The following is a 25,483-nucleotide window of genomic DNA, read 5'->3' as shown; positions in this document are numbered from 1 at the left end:
AATCCTATGATCACCCAGATTTTTGCTTTTTGCTGCACTGGTTTACGACTTTCCCTGGCTGTGGGCCTGCTAATCAGACCCACAGCCTAGCTGTTCTCTCTATCCAAATTGTACTCAGGTACTGAATTGGCACTGGGCCCTCTCCAAGTCCCTGTACCCAGGGCTGAGGTGCACCCAGAAGTCTCCCAGGGGCTGAAGCATGTATTGTGCCACCCCTGGATTGACTAACTAAACTGACACAACTGGCTGCACGACAGCTGGGGCAAGGAGGTGTACTCACCCTTTGCTTTAGATATAGTATACCTATATCTAACCATAAAATGGACACACAGATCTCCTATCAGTCACTCCTATGGCAGGCCTTAACAATCCTGAAGGCAGAGTGCTTGGAATCGTGTGAGATGGTGCTCTGGCACGAGCTGAGCCTGTCTGCGGCTTTCGGGATCTATCCCTTAGCCGTTTCCATGATATCGCATACCATATACTCTTAAGTGCATTAGAATCCTCGCGGTTAAATGCCAACTCTGGTATCGCTTTATCAAAACATGTTGAGTAAGGTGTCATACGAATTGGAATACTAACCCCTCGCCAATTCTGGCGACGGGGTTAGCATTCCACCCTTCTAGAGGGACACGACATGCATGTAGCCTGTAACCCCGGTTAAAGTCGAACAGAGCCTCAGCTCCACAAAATGGATGCTGCCACCGAGACACAAGTCTGCCCTCCTGCTGCTGGGAGTCCTCCCAGAGCAGGAGATAAGGACAAAGGGTTTCCTGCCAGGGGCGGTGCCAGCACCGTCCCAGACAGGGTTTTGTGTATTGTAGGTAGGCAGGGCTACAGAAGAAGGTGACTGCACGTGGCACCCCGGTGCTCACTGTGCATAGGCTGGCTTGAACCAGTTCCAGGGACACTCCAGACCCTGTGCTGGGGAAAAGCCCGCCAAGGAAGTGGGTGTAACCACCCCCCTCCTGGTCCCACCCATAGGGCAGGACCTAGTCGCGTGCCAGCCCCCTTTTCCCAGATAAAGGTAGGGACTGGCCCCCTTCCAAATCAGATCATCTTTGAATCCTGAAACTACTTTCTACGAAAGGAACTCAAGACTTCTTCCTAAGATTTCTCCCTTGTGGCTAAGGAGTAGTCACCCTGCATCCGCAGGCACCATCTAAGAACACTGCGGTCTGCTGCAAGTCCTTCCTCCGGAATCCGACTGCCCAGCTCGACGAGAACCGGCTTCCCTGGCACCTCTGACCTCTACCCACCTCTACAGCCCAGCTGAGAACCGTGGGTGCGACGAGACCTCGAGGGACCGGCCATCTGCAAGACTGCACGACTTCTTTCCAGCAAGCCCGCCGAGTAATTTCCTGGTGAGTGCTTTGGGGTCCGAGAAGCCCCGACCCTGAGCAGCTCCAGCACCGAAGTGCAGCCTCCCAGCATCTCCACGATCTGCGTGGGGCCCTTCTGCTTTTTGCTGCTCACCGCGTTGTTTGGCTACTAGCCCGCTGGCTTGTGGCCTTCTGAACGACGCCCGACGACATTTCTGCTGCTGGTCTGGTTGCTCCAGACTGGCCCTTGCTCCCTTCCAGAAGAGGAGCACCCCGGACCCTCCTGGTCCACTCAAGACGCCATTTTGAGTCCACCGCGTGGGCTGGAATTAGCCAAGGCTTGTTGCCCAATCCTGGGTAACTTCGATGCCGACAGCTTCATCCATCGTGGGACAGCTCGCCTCTCCATCCTGGTCGCCGACAACGCCTCCTGGTCCGTGAGATCTGCAGAGCCAGCGTCGCCCACTCACCTAGTCGAGGTGACTGCCATCCGGTGCCCTCCTGGTGCCCACTGACTACTGGCTAGTAGTCACGAACTTGGTCCCCTCTGCTTTCAGGTGTCATCCATCTTCGATCCAGGCTTGGATCACTCGAACAATCTTCACTGGTCGCCTGCCAGCAACTCCTTTCTTCCAGGCTCCTGGTCCGGCAACGAGGATTCCCGACGTCTTTTGAGACCTATGCAGCTGCAGCCCCTGGGCTAGGTAACTTCGGCATTTCGGTGCCCCAGCATAGCCTCACTATCCAAGGGTCAGGATCCACTGTCGTTTTCTCCCTACCAGGTCGGGTTCGCCCGTGAACACTAACTTTGTGAATTCTAGCTCCCATAGACTTTGTCCCGCATCCCGCGTGAGAGTGCACACTCTGCACCCGAGTCCCCTGGGCCTCCTAGAAGTAATCTAACGATTCCCTAGTCAAGTCCTAGCGATTCCAAAGCCTATTAGTACTGTTACTTACCTGCTAGTAATTCGCATTCCACTTTTAAAGTATATGGTTTTTCGTGCCCCTCGGGCATTTGTGTATACCGTGCTAACTTAAGTATTTTCGTAAGAGTTTTGTTGTGTGCCTAGCACCCTGTCCTCATAAAGAGTACAGGGTTGTTGTGATTCTAATAAATACACTGTTTATTTTCATAACACTTGTGTGGTGTCCTTTCACTGGGTGTTCAAGGGGTAATGTGATGCTAAAACAGCTGGCTTAACACGCCCTCTAGAGTCTTAACCTTAGACTGCTCGTATCCATGCTACTAGGATAGCTGGTCTATAAGGTTGACTTACAACCAATCATCAATAAGGGTTGTTTGGACTGATATATAGTGATCACTAGAATAGTGAGCACTGCACATCAGGCCAACTTCTCACAATGAGGTACCTCAGAACTCTCTGCCACCCACATCCATTGTCTTGCTTTCTTTTGCAGGTGGCACTCTATGGTGAAGTAGGATGGTGTTTCTTGCAGCAGCTGCTATGACCAAGTCTGGAGGTGTGATAGAATACCCCCTAGTATAGAAAAAGTGAAAAAACTACTGCTCACTTTGGCAGGCAGAATTGGAATAATAAAAATGGTGATATTGCCCCAGCTGCTGTATCTACTTCAGAATATACCACTACCCCTCACCAAGGTGTTCTTTAACTCTCTCCAATCACTAATGATGAAGCTAGCCTGGTTTGGTTAGCAGCCCCGCATCAGGTGGACTACTATCCAGCAGCCATACAAATATGGATTAGTTACTTACCTGTAATCCTAGTTCTCTTCCAGGGGTATCCTCATCAAAGTCATAAGCATTAGAATATTCCCGCCCATGTGCGGGACCCCGGAAACACTATATTATATGTGCCCCACATATATATATATACTCATATATATATATAAATACATATATATATAAAAAGCAATAGCAGCCAATAGAAACAGAGCTGAAATATGCTGTGTAGAATTTCCACCATACATGTAATAATAATAAGCATTAGAAACATGAGAAACAACAAAAAAGTGTGTTTAGAAACTGTTTTAATGCTCAGAAAGCAGTAGAAATTCTTATAACTCACTGGAAGCATAGAAAGCTCCCAGGCTGCATTGCAAACACACAGTCTAAAAAGACTGAAAAGCTAACCTGTAGCTGCATAGCAATAAACTGACACCGTGCCTTTAAGGCACTCATGACCCCCAGTATCCCATCATGCCTCAGGGGTGACAGTTAGGTCAGTTGTTCTTTTCGGAGACTGAAAATAAACCCAATAACAAATAGGTTAACCATATCTCCTTATTAAAGAATGTCCTTTGCCCGGGGAGGCGGGAGGATTGCTTATGACTTTGATGAGGATACCCCTGGAAGAGAACTAGGATTACAGGTAAGTAACTAATCCTTCTCTTCCAGGGGATCCTCATCAATAGTCATAAGCATTAGAATAGAATAGCAAGCCTCACCTCATCTCCCTGCGGGCAAAGGAGTAACAATACAGTAATAAACCATATGAAGCCTAGTAACCACTAAGCTTGTACAGGCCGTAGGCTACCCAAATAGATTCCTCAAAGAGGCTTGCCCTACTTGAGTATCGGCCCTGGAATCAGACTCGAGACAGTAATGTCTTGTAAAGGTATGAACTGATTTCCAAGTCGCAGCCTTGCATATCTCCGACATTGGAATGTCGTGCAAGAAGGCTACTGTAGCGGCCTTCCCTCTAGTGGAATGCGCTTTGGGTGACTGCAACAAAGGCTTGCCTGCAAGCTGATAAGTCAATTTAATGCAAGAGACAATCCATCTCGCGATGGACCTCTTGGCCGCTGGAAAACCTGTTCGCATTGAACCATAGTTCACAAACAGTTGATCCGTTTTCCTAATCCCTTTGGTCATTTCCAAATAAAACTTGAGCACTCTTTTAAGATCTAAAGAGTGAAGTGACCGCTCGGCCGGGGTCGTAGGATTTGGAAAAAACGAAGGGAGGGAAATGGACTGATTTATATGAAAATCAGAGATGACTTTAGGTAAGAAAGCTGGATGAGCCCTCAGGACTACCCTATTGTGATGAAAGATAGTATATGGTTCTTTCGCACAGAGAGCTTGAATCTCGCTGACTCTGCGAGCAGAGGTAATCGCCACCAAAAAGGCCGCCTTCCAAGAGAGATGTTGCAAAGAGGCCTTGTGGATGGGCTCAAAAGGCGGTGACATTAACCTGGACAGAACCAGGTTCAATTCCCATGGAGGAGAAGGATTTCGCACAGGGGGATACACTTTCTTCAACCCCTGGAGGAAGTCCTTAACCACTGGAACCTGAAAGAAAGAAACCTGATCAGGTCACTTTCTGTATGCTACTATGGCCGACAAATGCACCCTGATAGAAGCATATTTTAAACCAGCAGTCGCTAGGGAAAGGAGGTATGGTAAGATGACATCCTCCTGACCTTTAGTCGGATCAAGGTGATGATCCCTACACCATAAGAAAAACCTCTTCCACTTGAACGCATAGGACGCTCTCGTGGAAGGTCTCTTAGCCTCTTTTAAAATGTTCATGCATTCAGGAGGCAAGTTCAAATGTCCGTATTGCAGGACCTCAGGAGCCATGCTGTTAGGTTCAGTGATGGGAGGTTGGGATGCATTATCCTCCCGTTCATCTTGCTCAATAGGTCCGGCCTGCAAGGAAGCCGTCTGTGTGGACACACAGACAGATGTAGAAGGTCCGGGTACCACCACTGCCGCGGCCAATCCGGAGCTATCAGGATCATTTCCATGTTCGACCTGCAGATCTTGGAAACTACTCTCGGAATCAGAGCCAGGGGAGGAAACGCGTAAGCGAATGTCCCTGACCAATCCATCAGCAGAGCATTCCCCTGAGTCCCTGGCCGGTGGAACCTGGACGCGAAGGCGTGGCATTTGGAGTTTTCGTCATCTGCAAACAAATCTATGTTTGGACGACCCCAGCAACGAAAAAGCTCTTCTACTACTTCGTCGTTTAGCACCCAGTCTGGCTGATCTTCGAAGTGCCTGCTGAGTGCGTCTGCTTTTACGTTCAACTCGCCTGGAAGGTGCACTGCCACTATCGTGAGGCCTCGAGAGAGGAGCCAATGCCAGATTGCCTGAGCCTCTCGAGACAGAGGGCGAGACCTTGTGCCTCCTTGTTTGTTCAGATAGAACATGGTGGTCGTATTGTCCATCTGAACTAGGACTGAGTTGGACTCTATCGCTGGGAAAAAAGCTTTGAGAGCTAGGAAGACCGCTCTGAGTTCCAGCATATTGATGTGGTAGGTCTGCTCCTGCGCAGACCACTGGCCTTGAATTTGAAGCGGACCCATGTGCGCTCCCCAACCTTGCAGAGAGGCATCCGTCACTATCGACTGGGTTGGAAGAGGCTGGTGAAACTGAACCCCCACCAGCAAATTCTTTCTCCTTGTCCACCATATGATGGCATCTCTCGTCGCTTGGGAGAGATTGATGCGATCCTCCCAACGACCTGTCGCTTGGTCCCATTGATCCTCCAGAGCCTGCTGTAGAGGACGCATTCTCAGCCTGGCGTTTGGGATGAGAAAGATGCAGGACGCCATGGAACCCAGCAGGGATGCTACTTGACGGGCTGTTGGAAGCCGAGAGTCCAGCAGGATTCCACATTTCTGGCTCATAGAAAAAAGTCTCTCCTCCGAAGGAAACGCTTTTCCCACTTTTGTATCCAGAACGGAGCCTAGGTAGTGAATTGACTGCGTAGGCCGCTGGACTGACTTCTCCAGATTCACATGGAGGCCGAGCCTGTGCAGCTGGAGTAGACACAGATGTAGATCGTGCTTTACTTGTACTGGAGATGGACCTTTCAGGAGCCAGTCGTCCAGGTATGGGTAGATGAAGAAACACTTCTTGTGAAGAAAAGCCGCCACCACTGCCATGCATTTGGTGAAGACTCGTGGAGCGGACTTGAGACCGAAGGGTAGCACTGTGTACTGATAGTGTTTGTTCCCTACGACAAACCTTAAGTACCTGCGATGTTGTAGAGCAATAGGGATGTGAAAGTACGCATCTTGCAGGTCCACCGAACACATCCAATCCCCGACTTGAAGATGTGGGCATATTTGGTGAAGCGCCAACATGCGCAACTTTTCTCTGATGATGACCTTGTTTAGAAGTCGTAGATCGAGAATTGGTCTGAACTTGTCCTCCTGATCTTTTTTGGGGACAAGAAAGTACCTGGAGTAAACTCCCTTTCCTCTTTGAGCGAGAGGAACCTCCTCTATCGCTCTTTTTTGTAGTAGGATTTTTACCTCTCTTCGGAGCAAGCTTAGTTGGTGAGGGTAAGCGCTCTTTGGAGGAATGTTCTTCGGAGGCGCACGGAAACGTAGCTTGTATCCATTGCGCAGTATATTCAGCACCCACTGATCCTTGGTGATGCTGACCCACTCTGCCAGGTGTTGTGAAGCACTTCCTCCCACTGGAGTGGGCAACGGCGCCAGAGGAAGCCACTGTTCAGGCCTTTCCTCCTCTTGTGGTGTTAGAGGACTGCTGATGACCTCCTCTACCTCTGCCAGGTTTACCTCGAAATTGGGGTTTCCCTTGGTTCTTATTTTGGGACCACTGAGGGGTTTGAACCCTCTGTTGAGCCCCTCTCCCCCTGTTGGGCTTGAAACGGCGCTTGAACTCTTTCTTCTTCTCCAAGCCCACCGCTTTCACTGTGTCCAGTTCCGTCTTCATTCGGGTCATTTCTTCGTCAGCATGCTCCCCGAAGAGAGCGGAACCCGAAAAGGGGAGATTGAGGATGCGATGCTGAGCATCCGGCTTCAGTCCTGTCAGGCGCAACCATGCCGATCTCCTGGCACAAACCCCATGTGAATAGGAATGCGCCGCCAGGACCGCACCATCCGCAGCCGTGCTTATCATCTGATTCGCCACCAGACATCCTTCAGTCACGGTTTCTTCAAAGTCCTGCTGGTCTTCTTTTGGCAGCTTGGCTTTGAACCTTTCCATAGAGTCCCATAAAGCTCTGTCGTATCGACCCAGAAGCGCAGACGCACTAGAAACCTTAAGAGTCGAAGCAGCCGAGTTGCAAACTTTGCGACCCCAGGAGTCTTGAGTCTTGCTGTCCTTGTCTGGTGGGACTGAAGAAGAACCGGCAACTGCGTGCGTCTTCCTCGCTGCTGCCACAATAACAAAGTCTGCTGGAGGGTCAGATCTTACAAATACCGTGTCAGAAGAGGCCGGTTTGTATTTCTTCTGAATGCGGGCTGGCACCGCTCTGATAGCCGCCGGAGTAAGGAATACCTCCTTGACAGGCTCCATAATCCCCGGGACTAATGGTAGTAGAGGACGGGTGATCGCCTTTTTGTGTAAGGTCTCAAAAATGACTGTCGTTGTAACCCGAGGGACAGACATTTCAATGCTCAGCTTTTGAGCTCCTCTTTGCAAGACATCTAGATACGTGCCAATGTCATCCACTGGGGAGGATCGGGACGTAGGACTGTCCGTCAAAGTAGGGGAGTAGTCCCTCTTAGAAGACCTGGTAGAAGAGGTAGATGAAGTAGACGGAGTACGTCGACGTCTACGTTGAACACTATGCCTCCTCTCTTTTGAACGTTTCGAACGCTCTTCCCGTCTAGGAGAGCGAGACCTGACCCGCTCCTCTGGTTCTTTTCTGGGAGATCGGGGCCTTTCCCGCTCCTCTGGTTCTTTTCTGGGAGATCGGGGCCTTCTGGGAGATCTGGGTGATGTTCTCACAGGAGATTTGCGCCTGGGAGGGCTATGCTTGTCCATCTCCTCTACAAGATCCTGAAGAGGAGACCTGTGCTGCGAGCTGGCATAGTCTTGCATACGTTTTGCCGCACCAGAATCTCTCCAATGGTCCAAAGATCTGTACCATCTAGGTGACAGTCTGACTTTATCCGCCCAAGGGTCTGTCCGACGCTCAGGAGATTTGCGTACCGGACTTCTGGACTTCGAAGAGGCCGTCGAGGAGCCAGATGACCTTGAAGTGGAATGACGGGAAGCTGACTCCGTTACCATAACCACATCTGAACACCTCGACGTTGAGCGATCTTCCCTCGTCGTCGAGCGCTTTCGAGGAGTCGGCGGATCAAACAATCTTGTCTTTGATTGTCTATGGGAGGATGTATGGTCTCTCAACGTCGAGCGGCGATGATCAGCCGCCGACGGAGTTCCATGTCTCGACGTCGAACGGCGAGTACCGGCCGTCGACGGAGCCCTCTCTCTCGACGTCGAACGACGATGCCCAGTCGTCGACGGAAGTCTCGACGGCGAACGACGATGTCCTGTCGTCGACGGAGCACCCTGCCTCGACGTCGAGTGACGATGTCCAGTCGTCGACGGAGGTCTTTCTCTCGACGTCGAACGGTGATGATCAGCCGTCGACGGAGTTATCTGCCTCGACGTCGAATGTCTGTGCGACGACGGCGGAGGGGTATTGGACACCCTCGACGCCGAGAGCTGACGAGACACCGACGGAGACTGCCTCCTCGACGCCGATCGACTTTTCCCTGTCGACGGCGGAGGGGTCTTGGTCCTCGACGCCGAACGTCGCTTCTTCGACGACGGCGGAGGAGTCACACTTCTCGACGCCGGTCGACGTCTGGATGACGACGGCGGAGGAGTGACCTCCCTCGACGCCAGTCGTCGCCTGGTTGACGACGGCGGAGGGGTCTTGGATCTCGACGCCGACCGTCGCCCGGTTGATGGCGGCGGAGTTCCCTTCCTCGACGTCGGACGTCGCCCGGTTGACGCCGGCGGAGGGGATTTCGACAATGGAACTGGATCCTTCGACGTCGTCGACGTACCTGGTCTTCTCTTCGACGGCGAGCCCGCCGTCGACGGTAGTTTAGACGATGAATGATCCACCGGTGGTTCTTTTCTCAGCGCCGAGCCAGACGCTGAGGGTGAAGGGTGTGAAGACTTCTTTCTGGAAGATGTATGAGTCTTCTTGGAGCCCTTCCTCACCGGAGATCTTCCTCTTGATGACCTATGAGCTAGGCCATAAATGCGAATCCTCTCCCTGTCCTTTAAAGTTCTTCCTGACAGGTGTTCACAATGAGGACAGGTGCCTGGATCATGTTCTTCAGGCAGACACAGGATACAGACGTCGTGGTTGTCTGACTTGGCCTTCTTGTTGCCACAAGAAGGGCATTTGTCAAAGAGTGAAGGCATTTTCAGGAGAAAATGCGCACCAAATTGACTGAAAAAGACAGTATCTTACTTGACTAGATGTTAAATGTCGAGTAAGAACAAAAAATTGTCAAAAGTGAAGAGTTTTTCTGTCAAAAAACAGGAAAATTAGTGGAGCTGTGTAACCAGGGTCCTCCTCTGAAGGAGCCGGAAAGAACAACTGACCTAACTGTCACCCCTGAGGCATGATGGGATACTGGGGGTCATGAGTGCCTTAAAGGCACGTGTCAGTTTATCGCTATGCAGTTACAAGTTAGCTTTTCAGTCTTTTTAGACTGTGTGTTTGCAATGCAGCCTGAGAGCTTTCTATGCTTCCAGTGAGTTATAAGAATTTCTACTGCTTTCTGAGCATTAAAACAGTTTCTAAACAAACTTTTTTGTTGTTTCTCATGTTTCTAATGCTTATTATTATTACATGTATGGTGGAAATTCTACACAGCATATTTCAGCTCTGTTTCTATTGGCTGCTATTGCTTTTTATATATATATATATGTATTTATATATATATATATGAGTATATATATATGTGGGGCACATATAATATAGTGTTTCCGGGGTCCCGCACATGGGCGGGAATATTCTAATGCTTATGACTATTGATGAGGATCCCCTGGAAGAGAAGGTGGCTTTGCAGCGCCGGATTTTGAAGTGTGTTACCTAGTAGCACTGCCCTGGTTTTGCAATGCCAGACAGGTACCAAATAGAAGGCTGGAGAGGACAATATTTTAACCTTCCAGGTCCTGACCAGTCCCAAAGGCGAAATACACATGGTGATGGTGTGGGCATGGCATAGAGTAGCAAAATTATGCACAGTAGACACAATATACTTCCGCCTGTACCCCTGGCCGAGAATCCAAAGGTTAAACTCACACTCGAACCACTAACAGGTAAACGGTTGACAGACAGGGAACTCCTTATATTGGGGGACTTGTACACAGACACTAACTTCATTTTGATGGCGGAATATGTTGAGGGGAGGGGTGAATCCTTGGGACAGATTTCTGTACTACAGACTACACGAGTCAATGAAGCACTGATTCCTCACCTTCCTTAGGAAGCCAAAGAACTGGGAGTTGTTGCCAATTGTCGCATCAGGGACTGCACCTAGGAAGCTGGGGAAAGGCAACCTCCTTGCAAGGTAACCAGCTGGTGAAATAAGTGAGAATGACATATAGTCAAACAGATGTGTAAGTATGTCCTTCCCTCTGATGTAGGGACATGGCGGCAGCCAGACCCAGCCAACACTGCAAAAGGTCAAGTAAAGACATTACGGGCCTGATTTAGATCCTGGTGGATGGGTTACTCCATCACAATGGTGACAGATATCCAGTCCGCTGAAATATAAATCCCAATGTATAATATGGGATTTATATTTCGGCAGACGTTATATCCATCACCGGTGTGATAGAGTAACCCATCCGGCATCTTCTAAATCGGGCCCTGAGTTTTTTGATTATTCAGTAAGGGCCTAAATGGGACCTATAAGGTCACGCATGGACCCTGATGGGAGTTGAAAGAAATGTTACTTTGTACTAAACTCTTAATAGGGATGATGGCTTCTCAATGGAGAATGGGGGACTTTGCCGGGAGGTTTTGGGAGAAGAGAGTGGAGAGGAGGCTACTGCTCAAAGTCTGACCATTAGGTTTGGGGGAAAGCAGGGGGCACAAACTGCATTCTGGCCATAGACTCATTATTGCCTAACGTTGGTTTTCAAGGAGTGGGCGACCCACAAGTATGTCGAAGACTTGGTGTGTTACAGTAAACATTGCAGATGGTTAAAGTAGTCCGGTTCTATGCCAAAGGATGTAATACCCAAGCGAAACTCCAAATGTTGAAAAATATATAGTTCGGAGGGATATATTCCTATCCTAGAGATACATCTCCTCGAGAGAGCTCTGATCTAGCTGGTCCCCTGAACAGTTTTCTTCTGGAACTGCCAGGAAGGAATAGGTAACTATTCTTATTGCAGAAGGATTTGCATATAACGTGCTTGAGGTTACCCCAGACACACAATGGTGGTAACAGTAACACTATATGTATCTAACACAGACTAAAAAGCAATACCTCTGAAATTTCTACAGGTGGTAGAAGATGAAGTCGTGATCTAGGCAAGTACCTGAATATGGTTATGGAGGGAGAGAAGGGGATAATTACATGTAGGATGGGGCCTGAAGGGCTCATTCTCTCAGGTGGGCTGACTGACTGAAAGCCATGGGTTTGCTGGCTATATGAAGGGAACGTAAGGGAGGGAAACAGACTGCATATGTTACTCAAAGGCCCATAAGACATTTTTGTGACTCTGACTCGCTCGCTTCTTAGTGGGGGTGGCCTTGGCCCATATGGTCCAATCCACCTCAATAGGCGATGCAGCTCCCCTAACCGCTGCCCCTTAACCCCTCCGCTGCGCTGAACGTTCCGCGCTGGTGCGGAACGTTCTATTGCACGGGCGGGGCCGTGACGTTCAGCGGACGTGCGCAGCACTACCGAGGTAGTGCACGCGACGTCCGCTGAACGTGCGCAGCACTTAACGGGTTAATTAAGAATATTAAGAATTGGATCTTCACATTACAAAACCTTGGCAGACGTCATGGAGGTTGAACAATAACCGGTTTGGAAACAAAAATATCATTGAGGATCTTAAAGGTAGCACAGCACACTACAATTAAAACAACAGGGCAAAATGCACAAGCAAAGCCATTGTGTTAGATGGTTTAAAGGCAGTAACGTGAGGGCATCTTATTGCAGCATCCTTGCGTGTGAGCACAAAAAGAGTGTTACTGCGATTCCCAGAAGATTTGGTGGAACATACTTACATTGACAGCACAAATTGGACCCCAACATTAGGACACAAATAATTTTCATTCCTTCATGTCAAACAGAAGCACTACTTAGAATGTGACTAAGCTGGGCGCTCGCTGGCTTCTAGGTTGATGTCCAAAGTTTGTTTTATTCAAGTTAACATGTCAAGAGATGGAAAGATCGGAGAGGAATAAGACAAATGTCGAATCTTCCAATCCTTCCAAGAATTATGAAAGTGAAAAAATAAACAAACAGACAAATGTTGACTCCTTAAGGCGCCATGGATGTTACAGATGACACATGATAAGGCTGATGCATGGGAGAATTTGACAGAAGGAGCCGATGTAATAACTAGCATCTGTAGGCTTACAATTGGTATGGACCCTGCAGAAGATGGATTTTCATCACTCTGTTTCAAAAGACTATGAATAGTGGTTGCTCTGATTCTCACAGATTTGTCAAACTGCTTCTTAGTAACATAGACAATAACTGGTAATATGGAGGAAGCCATCTACTCTGCTATCCCCAAGTCAGAGAAAATCTATTTTCCTTCAGCACCTCCAGGCTACTCTCACTACTTAACTTTGATGTGAATATTTTGTTGGTTGTTCTGGTGAACCAAGTGAATCAATTTGGCCGCGTACTGGGCAGACAAAGGGGAGATAACACAAATAAAGTAATCCATTTGAAGATCGAGTACTGGAGGCAGCAGATCTTGAAAATTGAGAGATACCTCTACTTTGAGATGCGCCACTGCATGAAACATCCTACTGTTAGACACAAGCAACAAGGTACCTCACTCTATTAGAGACGTGGCTTGTGGGGGTGTAGGGTGAGGGCACTGGATCGTATCTGATCTTAGACATCTACAAATCCCTGGTATTGAGATCAGCAGGTCAGCGGCAGAGAAATGTTAGAAAAAGGACCTGGGTAAGTAGTTTACAAATGAAGAGTGGGAAATGGTGCATATCAGAGCATATAGAATGGCAAGAAGTGGAATCTCATCTTTAAAATGAAAATGGATAGAAGGAGATCAATTCACTGCTGAGGGGGGCTGTGCGGAAGAGGCAGCCTGATACATCTATTTTGTAACTGCCCACCACTGACTATGCGAAGAGGTACTCAATGAAATGAATGGGATCCACAATGTCACTGTCCACAGTTGCTCTGAGAAAACTCTTCTGAGGACCCCAGTACCAGAGGAGTTCTCATTGCAGAGGGGGAACCAGATGGCACCAATGTTCCTGGCAGCGATTATATCCACAACCCCTTGTTTGGGCACAGAGCTTATATCCACTGCTTCAGACTCTTTTACCAGCATTGGGAGTTCTTGGTGATGAAGAAATTCACAGGTGCCTTGAAGGATTAAGGCTGAAGTCTTCGAATTGAGCTGGAATCCTATGCTATTATGTCTAAAGACTGACACATGATAAATAACATTTCCCCTATTTGCAAGCACTTCTAGTCATTCCGATCCAGCTGTCTCAACATCCACAGAGACTTTCCCAAGACAGCTCAGCCTCTCCTGATGAGGAAAATTGCTAGGGTTAAATCAGGTGCCATGTAGCCTGCCATGGTTCTGAGAACCCTTTAATATGCCATGTTATGTATGCCTATATGTATGCATGTGGGTAGTTCAGTGTCCGGTCATGATGGCACAGGGGTAGGCAAGAAGGACTTCGGAGGGGGGAAGAGAAGGGAAGATACAGAAAGTCAGGGGAATAGACTCCAGCCATCTTACCACCAGTGGCACTTTATGGTAGTTTGGAGATCTCTGTAAGCAATGAATTGTAAAAACTGTTTAACATTTTGCTGCAGATGTTAATTAGTTTCTTAAAAACATCTTTACTTTTGCTTCAGTTGGCCTGCTGTTTTTCATACGGGTTAAAAACAAGAATACTACAGGTGGTTCCAGTGCACAATGTGGCTGTGTATTAACATATCTTAGTAAGTCGTAGAAACAATTATCCAAATGACTACAGTAACAGTATGTTTAATATTTTACTGTGGAAATCTAGCCTAAGTAGAAAGGCTAAATACAGACTGATATTGGCACCTTTGGACGCCTGGAGAAAAATATGGAATTTTTTAAGAGGTAACCTACCGCCCCACAGTTTGGCATTTCACAGATAAACGAAGGAGATGGCAATCCAAGACTCTGAAAAGGTGTCAGCTCCAAAGGTACTGTAACTGAAGGCTCTGGAGATTTCTGTAATTCACACTCCTCTTGTTCAGATTTGATATCCTCCTCAAGCTCATCTTCATCATCAATATCCATCTCCAACTCATTCTCTTCAGGACTTGTCTGCGGACATCAAAACATATAATGGTTAAGTCATGCTACAATTGGTTTTTTCTATGAAGTAATATACTTTCTTTCTATCATAAAAATAGACCAATCTTAATTTTGGTGAGACAGCGGTTCCTGCAAATGCTTTAAAAATGACTGCTAGCTTGGCAGTCATTTCTAAATTTGGCAGCCAGTGTAGTCCCGGTCTGATGGATACTAAGTCCTCTGCCAGACCAACAGAGATCACTTCATTCGCCAACAACTAACTCGGGGTGCAAGTATTCAGACATTCACTCTGATTTGGTTATTTGATACCCAGGATAGGAAGACTTTTAGGGTGTTAGCCAGGATAACAAAGTAATTTAGTGAGGCAAATTTCAAGTAGACCTGAGTGTCATCAGCAAAGAGTAGGAAAGAAATGCTAGAGAGACAAGGGCTTATATTGTTTGACAATATTGCAAAATTTATAGAGGTGGTTTTCGGGAATTTTGATGCATGACTTGAAGAAGGATGTCTGCACCTCAAATATGTTGTTTTTTGAATTTGGAATAGTGATGTCTAAGGTTTTGTTCAGATATGTTTGCCGCCATACTCTCTTTTGCTCTTGAGAAACTCTTCTATTCATGTAATTTTTTTGTCAACCAGTGTGAGCATTTGTTGTTCTGTTTTTTTCAAGTAAGTGGTGCTTTACTGCCTGCTACTTTAGTCAGGGTTGAGTTATAATGGTCTATCATTTTGGTAGAATACGGTTCGTATATTCCAGTACAGACGAGTAGGTGTCTTTGAAGTTTCTGACCCAAACCTTTGTTTTTTTTGTTTAACCCAAAACATGGGTTATAGTGTAGGGAAGGGTGAAAGTAACTGGGAAATGGTTTCAATTATGTTTTTTTTTCTTGTTTTTTTTTGTTTTTTTACAGATTATGAGATTTCGTTGTGTGCCTGTTCTATGGGTGGGTAATGAGCAAATTTCTTTTTAAGATTGTTGCATGTACAGCATTCTCCTGAACAGAACGGCGCTAGATAATTTAAAGTACAAACCCTGCTTCTACAACGTTTTTAATGTAGGTTCATTTTACATTTCTAAATAAAGCCCAGACTGTATTAAATTGCTCGCCATCTGCCTTAACTAACCCAAAATATATTGCCATTGACTATATTGTTGGAAACTGAAAGGTAGATGTAACCTACCAGGGAGCTAAAGCTACCAGAAACCCGATATATTAACATGTCTGATGTTAAAACATTTTAGGACAATGATCTAGCCCAATATAATTAAGTATATGATATATTATTTGCCCACACTAAATGCTATGCATTTGTCAGAAATCTCTTTTTTTTTTATCTTGCCAGAATTTATATTTTTCTGTTCTGCAACAGCTAAATCATTTCCTATTTTCTAAACGATCTTCACTGCTCAACAGTTCAACTGCTAAAACACTAACCTTCTCCACTGTCCTATGCCCCACCCCATGACACAAAAAACATGTATTTTTTATCATAAATGTATGTATGTTTGAACTGAATATGATCTTTGATCACAGGTGTGAACTTTATTGTTTACTCAAAATAAATAAGATATAGCAAACACATAGAAATCCAGACCACCACTAACTTTTATCATCCATAGTTCATATTGTACACTACAAAATTAGTTTCCCTCAAAATAGTTTTAAATACAGCCAACGTGATATACATGCATATATTCTTGAAACAAGTCCTGAGATCTGATGCTACTGGTACGCCATTTTCCATCAAATATCTAAAATACCTTCATGCCACCTCAACAGTTTGTTTGGGATGGAACCATAGAGCTTTCATACTTGCTACAAACTGCACACATTTTAAAATTGATACTTTAAATGCACCAAGTGAGGAAGTGGAGTCAACCAGAGATTGCTAGTTTATGAACGATGTATTGATCTGTAGAAAGCTTGCTACATAAAGAATAAGACGCTTCAACATTATCTATTACACGGATAATCTCCAATGTATATTCAGGTATGCAAAATATATACATTTGCAAACATTTACAGAGTTCATCAATATGGTTAGAAACATGATGTCTTATAATTTATTGAAAGTAGTTTTTCCTGCAATGATGAGAATATTTTTACCATGAAATGCACCCTTTCTTTCACAGTCCAACATTGTCTGTTCCAAATAATCCAGGCCCCATTTATATATAAGGTAGACATACAGGTGAGTATGGGAAGTGTGAAAAATGCAGGTTAAGGATGTGAATAATCAAAAGTTTTATATTTTCCTGGCCAATACTGTGACACTCAACTAAAGATGCCACTTTTGAACTGTATGTGTGCAAGTTGTATGAATGCATTACACAAAGCACAGCAAAGTATATACAACATAGATACATTACTATTTTGAGAATAGAGGTCAAATTGCAAAAGACTTTCTAAATCAGCCCTCTCTGTTTAATTGAGAATGAGACATGCATTTAAAGGCTGGCCGGTGCTTCTAGTGTTATGTGAAAGTAGTGCTGTAACAGTAACTAGTGTGGATATTTATAAACCAATCTACTGAAAATGGCTGCTGTTTGCCAAATACCAGCTGAGTATATAAAGTGCTGGGAAAATGGTGTTGGGTGTGCAGGGTAATGATCTGGTACACTGATAAGCCAGGTCACAACAAAAGGAGTTTCCTTCTAAGAATTGGATAATAATAACAAAGATCTTCTAGTAACTAAACCAATGTAGATATATTACTAAGTGCCTCAGTCTGCCTTTAGATTTACCACTGGAAAGTATAGTTCTGCTGACAATAAAGTATGAATCATCCAGGAAGATATAGTACACACATTCCTTTCAAGAAGAATACATTCAGTCATCTTAAAACATCAAAAGAGCTGCAGCTCACCATGCATTCTGCCGCTACGTCTGTGAGACGTGTTCGATGTTTGCGCCCAAATCGCAGAATTTTCTTCCAGGTATAATAGTATTCTACGCATTGTGCTAATGTCTTGGAATTAACCTGTAGCAAACATTAATAAAGATATGGCAGAAAGCAACAGCGTTAGCACAAATTATGGGTAAAAAACATAAAAAGGACATTTTGGCACAAGCATGAATGCAAATCTAAATAATACTTAAGTGGCTATAAAAGATGAGTGGGAGAACAGATTCCAGTAGAACACCGGGGTGATCGAAAGACAAAACCATTTGGAGGCTCTTTGATGGCCTCTCTCAATCAAAATGGTGGCCTTAATCACTTTTCCCTGTAGCATTAGAGATGGATTTGAATGCTAAGCAACAGTAAGCATAGTGAGTCTTACATAATCTGGTAGGGTATTGCAAAAGTATGGGACCCCGTGAAGAATGTGGTGCGGGGCCTCTGACATACCCATATCTCACAGATGTTCAAAGGGATTGGGCTGAAAGGGTTCCCCCCTGAAGGGAGCCCTCCTACCTCCTCCATCTGCAGGGGCAAGCATTATGCCCTGACCTAATATCCTCAGGAAGAATGACACTGAATTTAAAAGAAATAAATATCTTAACGAATACAATATATTATCCAATGACATCTGCCACAAACTATCTGCAATTGAATGGCAACTACAGAGACAACCAGACACAATGCAGGAAATGCGATGCAGAAAAGGAAAAATATAGTAAAAAGGATCTATTTAAAATCTGCGCGAATAAGTGAACAAAGGAAGAAAGTAGAGAAATAAAACAGTATCCATTTTGGTTTTAGCAGGAAATCAAAGACTAATGAATGAAAATCAGTTCAAAAGGTGGCACTGTTAAATACCTGCCACTTTTTTGCTTTCTTTGTTGTGCCCACTAACTATTTCTTGGTCTTGGTACAGGTTGTAAACCACTTACAATGGGTCACAGTGTAATAGAGGGCCTTATTTAGAGTTTAGCGGATCAGATACTCTGTCCCAAACATGACGGATGTCCCGTCTACTGTATTACTAGTGTATTATACCCTATGACACTGGTAATACGGTGGAAGGGATTTCTCCACATTTTGACAAACTCTAAATAGGTCCCTAAGTTTCTTCTATGGCTTCTGCATTTCCTTTCCTTTGTGCACTTCCTGTTCCTCAATCAACTACGTTCTCCACTTACAGAATACAATACTATCCCAACCTCTGTCTCTCTCTTGTGCTACATAGAAAAGCAGTGAAAGTGCATTACTAATCACTTTGCAGGCCAGTTCTTCTGATTGGTGAAACATGACAAGAAATAAACGACCAAATGACCACATGTAACAATAGTTTCAGAGACCAACAACACAATAACTTATGCTATTTTTGTAATCTTTGGATTGAAATTTTCTTGTCTCCCACCCCCGGTATAACAAAAGCACACAGTCATGGGGTTGCCTCTGCTGCCTATTCTTATACCCTGAAACATGATAAATGTACACACTTTTTAAAACAATTATTCCCTACACTTAAGGTCTGGAAGCAACTTCAGGATTACATCCATGGGATTTTAGTTACAGCCATAGAGACCATTCCAGTTGCTCTATATCTTCTCAAATTTCATAGGGAAGCCCCAGCTCAGATAGGTGCACCCTTTCAGCCAGTCTGAAATTTTACACTACTGGTCCACCATCGGCTTGCCCTATTTCTGGGCTACTATTTTTACAATAGTGATTCTTTAGAAACAGAAGTGGTTAACCCAGACTTCAATTTTTGTTTTTGGAATGCTATTTAAGGGCGCGAGCACCAGAAGCACTTCTTAATTACAGTCTTACCATAGTGCACTTTCCCTCAACACCAGTTACTGGGAGAAAACAATCATCTTACCATTTTCTGAATGTGGAAAAAATCTTTGTTGTTGCTTGCCAGTGATTTGTTAAACAGCTTCTTTTCTTGAGGTGTCCACTTATCCGACCCTGAAAAATATTACATTTTAATTTTTGTAACCAAAGTTCAGTTTACCTTCCATGTGTTTTTTGTTTTTTCATAAGCTTTGCGATTGCAAAGAAACAATGGACTAAAGGCGTCCTATCATTCAGTGGTTTACATCACCAATAAACCACCAAACCTGGATTTGCTCACTGATTGACCGTTGTTTATGCACTCTGACCTCTGAACCTGGAAGAGTATGGCTAAATCACCAAATACAGTTAATGCTAGGAGAGAGCTTGATACTTCTTAAATGATATCACCTGATTGACTTTATGTTTGAGGTCTCATATAGTAGATCCCAGCCTCAGTGATAAGATCACACATATTAAACCTTTCTGTCTCTAGAAACATTACTTACCAGCGCCACACTTCTGATTCTCATGTGTGCCACAGCTTGTGAGTAATAAATCATCCATAATCTACTATTCACGTAAGCATCTTCCTCTGCCTGGCAGATCTGGAACTGGGATCAAAGAAAATTACACACAGCTCTGTGCACGTATCGGCTATGTGCCTAACCACACTGGGAAATGCGAGCCCCTGGAAAAACAACCGCAAAGGTGCACCACAACAAATAAAATAATAAGTGCAAAAAGTATTTGAGCACAATAAGGAAATATATCATGAAGAAATGTTGTTAGTCTTCTTTTAATCTTTATTTTTCAATTTGTGGTGAAACAGAAACAGCCGACGCGTTTCGTCCCAAGCCGGGACTTCTTCAGGGCTGTCGGTAAAAAACATATACATACAATCAATTTTGTGTACAACAAATGACTTACAATCTGACAATCTAAACAACAACAGACAAATTTAAAACCTTCCTACGATAGACATGGAGCCATCTACATTGATCCTTAGGCCTTAGCCCACCGATGATCTTTACTCTTAGGGTTACAGCCAAACATCAGAATTTGTACATCTTTTGGAACAATTTATTATGTTAAAAAACGGGTGTATAAACATTATTTACATTTGCAGGAGATCATTTTTGTAGTAATTGTATATCAACCCAACATATTCTATCTGACGGGGGATAGATAAATGCAGTGGGCCTGCAGTGTATGCTTGAAGCACTGAGAAGGACCAGACTGAGAAAGGGAATGAGAAAATTGAAGATGGAAACGGGGTAAACAAGAGGAAACCCCTTATCGAAAGTGGACTAGTTCCATATAATGCGGAACCCAAAGAGAGGGGGAACCAACTGCGTCCAGTGACAAATGCCCTTATTTAAACCGAACGCAAAGTGTCATTTACCTTTAAGTTTGATAATACGTCGCTTTTGAAGGCAGGATAATGTAAAGTGAACTGGAGTCCAAGGATAGTCTTCCCAGCAACTTTACTCCCGTTGTGTTTTATTTCTTAACAATGTCGAATTTAAGATATTTGGACCTTAGGCGGAGACACAAAAAAAACAGAAGTCCCAATCTTAAAATCTATATATTTGAGTTGTCAATGCTCAATGAGTTGGTGACAGACAAGGGGGGGACAGTGAACCTCGGTCATTTAGATCTAATATTACTTTACTACAGTCTACTTACTTAAAACATGCCAATCGGCGAAGATGGCGATGTTTATCAAATCTTCCTGAGTGGTGAGCACGGTCTTGCCACCTTAATAGTATACCTTTTTTGGTCAACTACTGCAAAACATTAAAGAGGAAGGTTTGATCACACTCTATAACCGGTAACAAGATGTAAAAGACACCTAAACCAAGGTTGGTAGAAGATAAATATTACCTGAGTGATCTATAGATCTAGTGGAGGACAGGCGGTCCTATTACTCCATGAGATTCGGATGTGGGCACTGTATTACAGCAGGTCTGGCGAATAAAAAGGTAAACATGTTGTTGTAATATGGTGAGATGTGACTAGAACACTAATAATCTATTGACATACATTTCTGTATGGGTTTACAAAAATAGTGTCTCACCCTATAGACAATGTCCGTTATTAACACACCTGGATAGTGGCCCAGAACTGTGACTGATATTAATAAGATACCTGGTGAACTGGTTACTACGGTATATCAAAAGAGGGGGTGCTAAGCATGATGATATGCTAATTTCTAATTTTAAAGGAAAAAGATTTTTTGGAATATAAACAAGCATTTCCCCTAAGCCAAATGCCAAAACTAAGTAATGGAAGACTTAAACTACAATGACAACAGATCTTGCTGAGCAGGTAATGTGAACAGTGACCTAAACTAGTTACCAATCCTGCAAGCCAATACTACCAGGGAGGATAGCTAAGTAACCCAGTAGCATGACACACTCACCGTTCCTGATAAACCGACCGGCGTCCATCCACATCCCTCGTTGCAGCGAAACAACCCCTGCGACGTTGTGTTCAATTGTGGTGTGCCCATCTTGACTGTTATATACTAACAGCAATTAGGTAAAGGGTCCGATTCCAGCATCGCGGTCACCAAGTAGGGCGGACAGCCATATGATGATAGGGATTATGGGGGTAAGATTGCATATATACACGTTCCTTTTAACCACTATAAGATGGCCGCCATCATTACACACACCCGTGTGTTGTCACTGCGGTTTATCGAATTCCGACGCTAAGGCGCCGGCGCAGCAATCCCAGGTGCGGACCCTTTACCTAATTGCTGTTAGTATATAACAGTCAAGATGGGCACCTGCTCAGCAAGATCTGTTGTCATTGTAGTTTAAGTCTTCCATTACTTAGTTTTGGCATTTGGCTTAGGGGAAATGCTTGTTTATATTCCAAAAAATCTTTTTCCTTTAAAATTAGAAATTAGCATATCATCATGCTTAGCACCCCCTCTTTTGATATACCGTAGTAACCAGTTCACCAGGTATCTTATTAATATCAGTCACAGTTCTGGGCCACTATCCAGGTGTGTTAATAACGGACATTGTCTATAGGGTGAGACACTATTTTTGTAAACCCATACAGAAATGTATGTCAATAGATTATTAGTGTTCTAGTCACATCTCACCATATTACAACAACATATTTACCTTTTTATTCGCCAGACCTGCTGTAATACAGTGCCCACATCCGAATCTCATGGAGTAATAGGACCTCCTGTCCTCCACTAGATCTATAGATCACTCAGGTAATATTTATCTTCTACCAACCTTGGTTTAGGTGTCTTTTACATCTAGTTACCGGTTATAGAGTGTGATCAAACCTTCCTCTTTAATGTTTTGCAGTAGTTGACCAAAAAAGGTATACTATTAAGGTGGCAAGACCGTGCTCACCACTCAGGAAGATTTGATAAACATCGCCATCTTCGCCGATTGGCATGTTTTAAGTAAGTAGACTGTAGTAAAGTAATATTAGATCTAAATGACCGAGGTTCACTGTCCCCCCCTTGTCTGTCACCAACTCATTGAGCATTGACAACTCAAATATATAGATTTTAAGATTGGGACTTCTGTTTTTTTTGTGTCTCCGCCTAAGGTCCAAATATCTTAAATTCGACATTGTTAAGAAATAAAACACAACGGGAGTAAAGTTGCTGGGAAGACTATCCTTGGACTCCAGTTCACTTTACATTATCCTGCCTTCAAAAGCGACGTATTATCAAACTTAAAGGTAAATGACACTTTGCGTTCGGTTTAAATAAGGGCATTTGTCACTGGACGCAGTTGGTTCCCCCTCTCTTTGGGTTCCGCATTATATGGAACTAGTCCACTTTCGATAAGGGGTTTCCTCTTGTTTACCCCGTTTCCATCTTCAATTTTCTCATTCCCTTTCTCAGTCTGGTCCTTCTCAGTGCTTCAAGCATACACTGCAGGCCCACTGCATTTATCTATCCCCCGTCAGATAGAATATGTTGGGTTGATATACAATTACTACAAAAATGATCTCCTGCAAATGTAAATAATGTTTATACACCCGTTTTTTAACATAATAAATTGTTCCAAAAGATGTACAAATTCTGATGTTTGGCTGTAACCCTAAGAGTAAAGATCATCGGTGGGCTAAGGCCTAAGGATCAATGTAGATGGCTCCATGTCTATCGTAGGAAGGTTTTAAATTTGTCTGTTGTTGTTTAGATTGTCAGATTGTAAGTCATTTGTTGTACACAAAATTGATTGTATGTATATGTTTTTTACCGACAGCCCTGAAGAAGTCCCGGCTTGGGACGAAACGCGTCGGCGGTTTCTGTTTCACCACAAATTGAAAAATAAAGATTAAAAGAAGACTAACAACATTTCTTCATGATATATTTCCTTATTGTGCTCAAATACTTTTTGCACTTATTATTTTATTTGTTGTGGTGCACCTTTGCGGTTGTTTTTCCATTGCATTTAAATTCCCCAGGGGAATAGGCACAGTGATGATGGGTGCCATTCGGTGTGCACACAATCCCCTTCAATAATTTAAGGGATATTAATTATCGTTGGGCGTAAGTTAGTCAGGTGCTGACTCTAGGAAGGGTCCATCATTTCAGTTAAATGCGAGCCCCTATTAAGAATATTTTGTTGAGTACCGGCATCTGATTCGCACAGAAAACAAAATAAGGTTGAGGAATAGGGGCGACGTGGCTTCGGCACTGAGGCAAGATGGCAGCTGCTCCTTAAGCTCCATTGCGGACTCTGAGCTTTATCTCTTCTTTTGCCTCTTTCCCGCAGTTTCAGCTGATTCCGGATGCGGCTGGGCCAGTTTGAATATCGGCAGTGAGTTTATACGCCGTTCCTGAACTATACAGATGCTTTCCGGGACCTGTAAGACGCGGCTGTGATTCTCCACAGTTAGAAGCGAGCTGCGCCATATTAGGTCGTGTCGCTCGCGTCTTTGATTTTTTGCCTTTCATCTTCATAATTCAACTTCTCCACAACTACTGCTGACTCCAGATGTGACCTTGCCTTCCCTACAAATGGCAGTAAATTCTCAGTCTGTTTTTACATCATGATGGTGCATTCTTGGACCCCGGAGCCGCAGTGGTGACTGGACATATCTAGATGTGAGCGACCGCCATATTAGGTTGCGGTGCTCATTTTCTATTCTATTTGTCTACTAATACTGATACCATTTGATTACTGTATTGACCTGCACTTTTTTGTCCCGTTGGTGTATTGGTTCATGGTCTCTTTAGGCTGACTGAAATTTTTCACAATGAAAATTCTTCTTTTGAACTTGGCTGCCTTTAAATGAAGTTTCATATTTGCACCATGGGTCTATGTTTCTGATATACCAATTTTGGCTACCTACTAGTTCATATATATTGAGGTTATTTGGCTCTCAAACCTCCTTGTTTATTGTGTGACTATTTGCTCTTTTAATGGTCATTTGAGCCAAGTAGTTCCTCCTTATTGTATGAGCCGGACGGGGCCTTCTCTAATACTTACACGCCGTCCTACTTATTATAGCAAGATGATCAGTGACTTACACGCATCCTCCAAACCATCACCCTCAGATACAAAACCTAAAAGAGCGAAGAACGACCCACCTTCTCTTATTCTATCTTCCTAGAATCCTGTCCTGGACTCTATTTTTGGATGAAGTCCGTGGTCTTCAACCATTTATGCGCGCATCCAATGAAAAACTACACAAATTGAAAATGGCTGGATTGTTATGGAGGGGAAGGTGTCGGAGATAGAACAGCGTGTGGGAGACCTTCAAGATATAGCTACCAAAATTCCTATGTTAGAACAAGTAGTACAACAACTTAAGCACCTCACTGAAGACCTTGATAATCGAAATAGACAAAATAATCTTCGCCTTTATGGTCTTCCTGAAAATATTGAGGGCTCTGATATTCTATCCTTCTTGAAGCAATTTCAATCTTCACCGCCTCAAAACATTCAACATGCACATCGTTTGGGTCAACTTCAACCTGACTCATCTAAGCCACGTGGTATCATAATGCTCTTTCTGGAATTCACTGATCTGATGCGTGTCTTGAAGGCTGTCAAAGTTAAACGTAGCCTTATTTGGTCTGGCCACACTCTTTTTACTTCACAGAATGTCTCCAATGCAACTAATGCCTGTTGAAAAGAACTCTTAGCTCTTCGTCCTCAGATGAGACATTTGAATATCCAATATGGTATTCTTCATC

General features: G+C 44.3%; 1 protein-coding gene across 2 annotated transcripts in view; it reads right to left on the bottom strand.

The window, feature by feature from the left end:
• TRERF1 (transcriptional regulating factor 1) overlaps positions 1–25,483 on the bottom strand; it is a 521,224-nt gene that overhangs the window by 51,626 nt on the left and 444,115 nt on the right. For both annotated transcript variants that reach the window (XM_078649717.1, XM_078649716.1), the window contains exons 13-15: positions 19,340–19,428; positions 17,437–17,550; positions 14,377–14,577 (exon numbers count right to left, since the gene is read on the bottom strand). In XM_078649717.1, coding sequence (XP_078505843.1) covers positions 14,377–14,577; positions 17,437–17,550; positions 19,340–19,428 — 404 coding nt within the window. The remainder of the gene's footprint in view (positions 1–14,376; positions 14,578–17,436; positions 17,551–19,339; positions 19,429–25,483) is intronic.

Source organism: Lissotriton helveticus, chromosome 6 (assembly GCF_964261635.1).
Source record: "Lissotriton helveticus chromosome 6, aLisHel1.1, whole genome shotgun sequence".
Lineage (NCBI taxonomy): Eukaryota > Metazoa > Chordata > Amphibia > Caudata > Salamandridae > Lissotriton > Lissotriton helveticus.
Note: the sequence above shows the minus strand (reverse complement) of the source record. Positions and strands in the feature narration are given on the sequence as shown.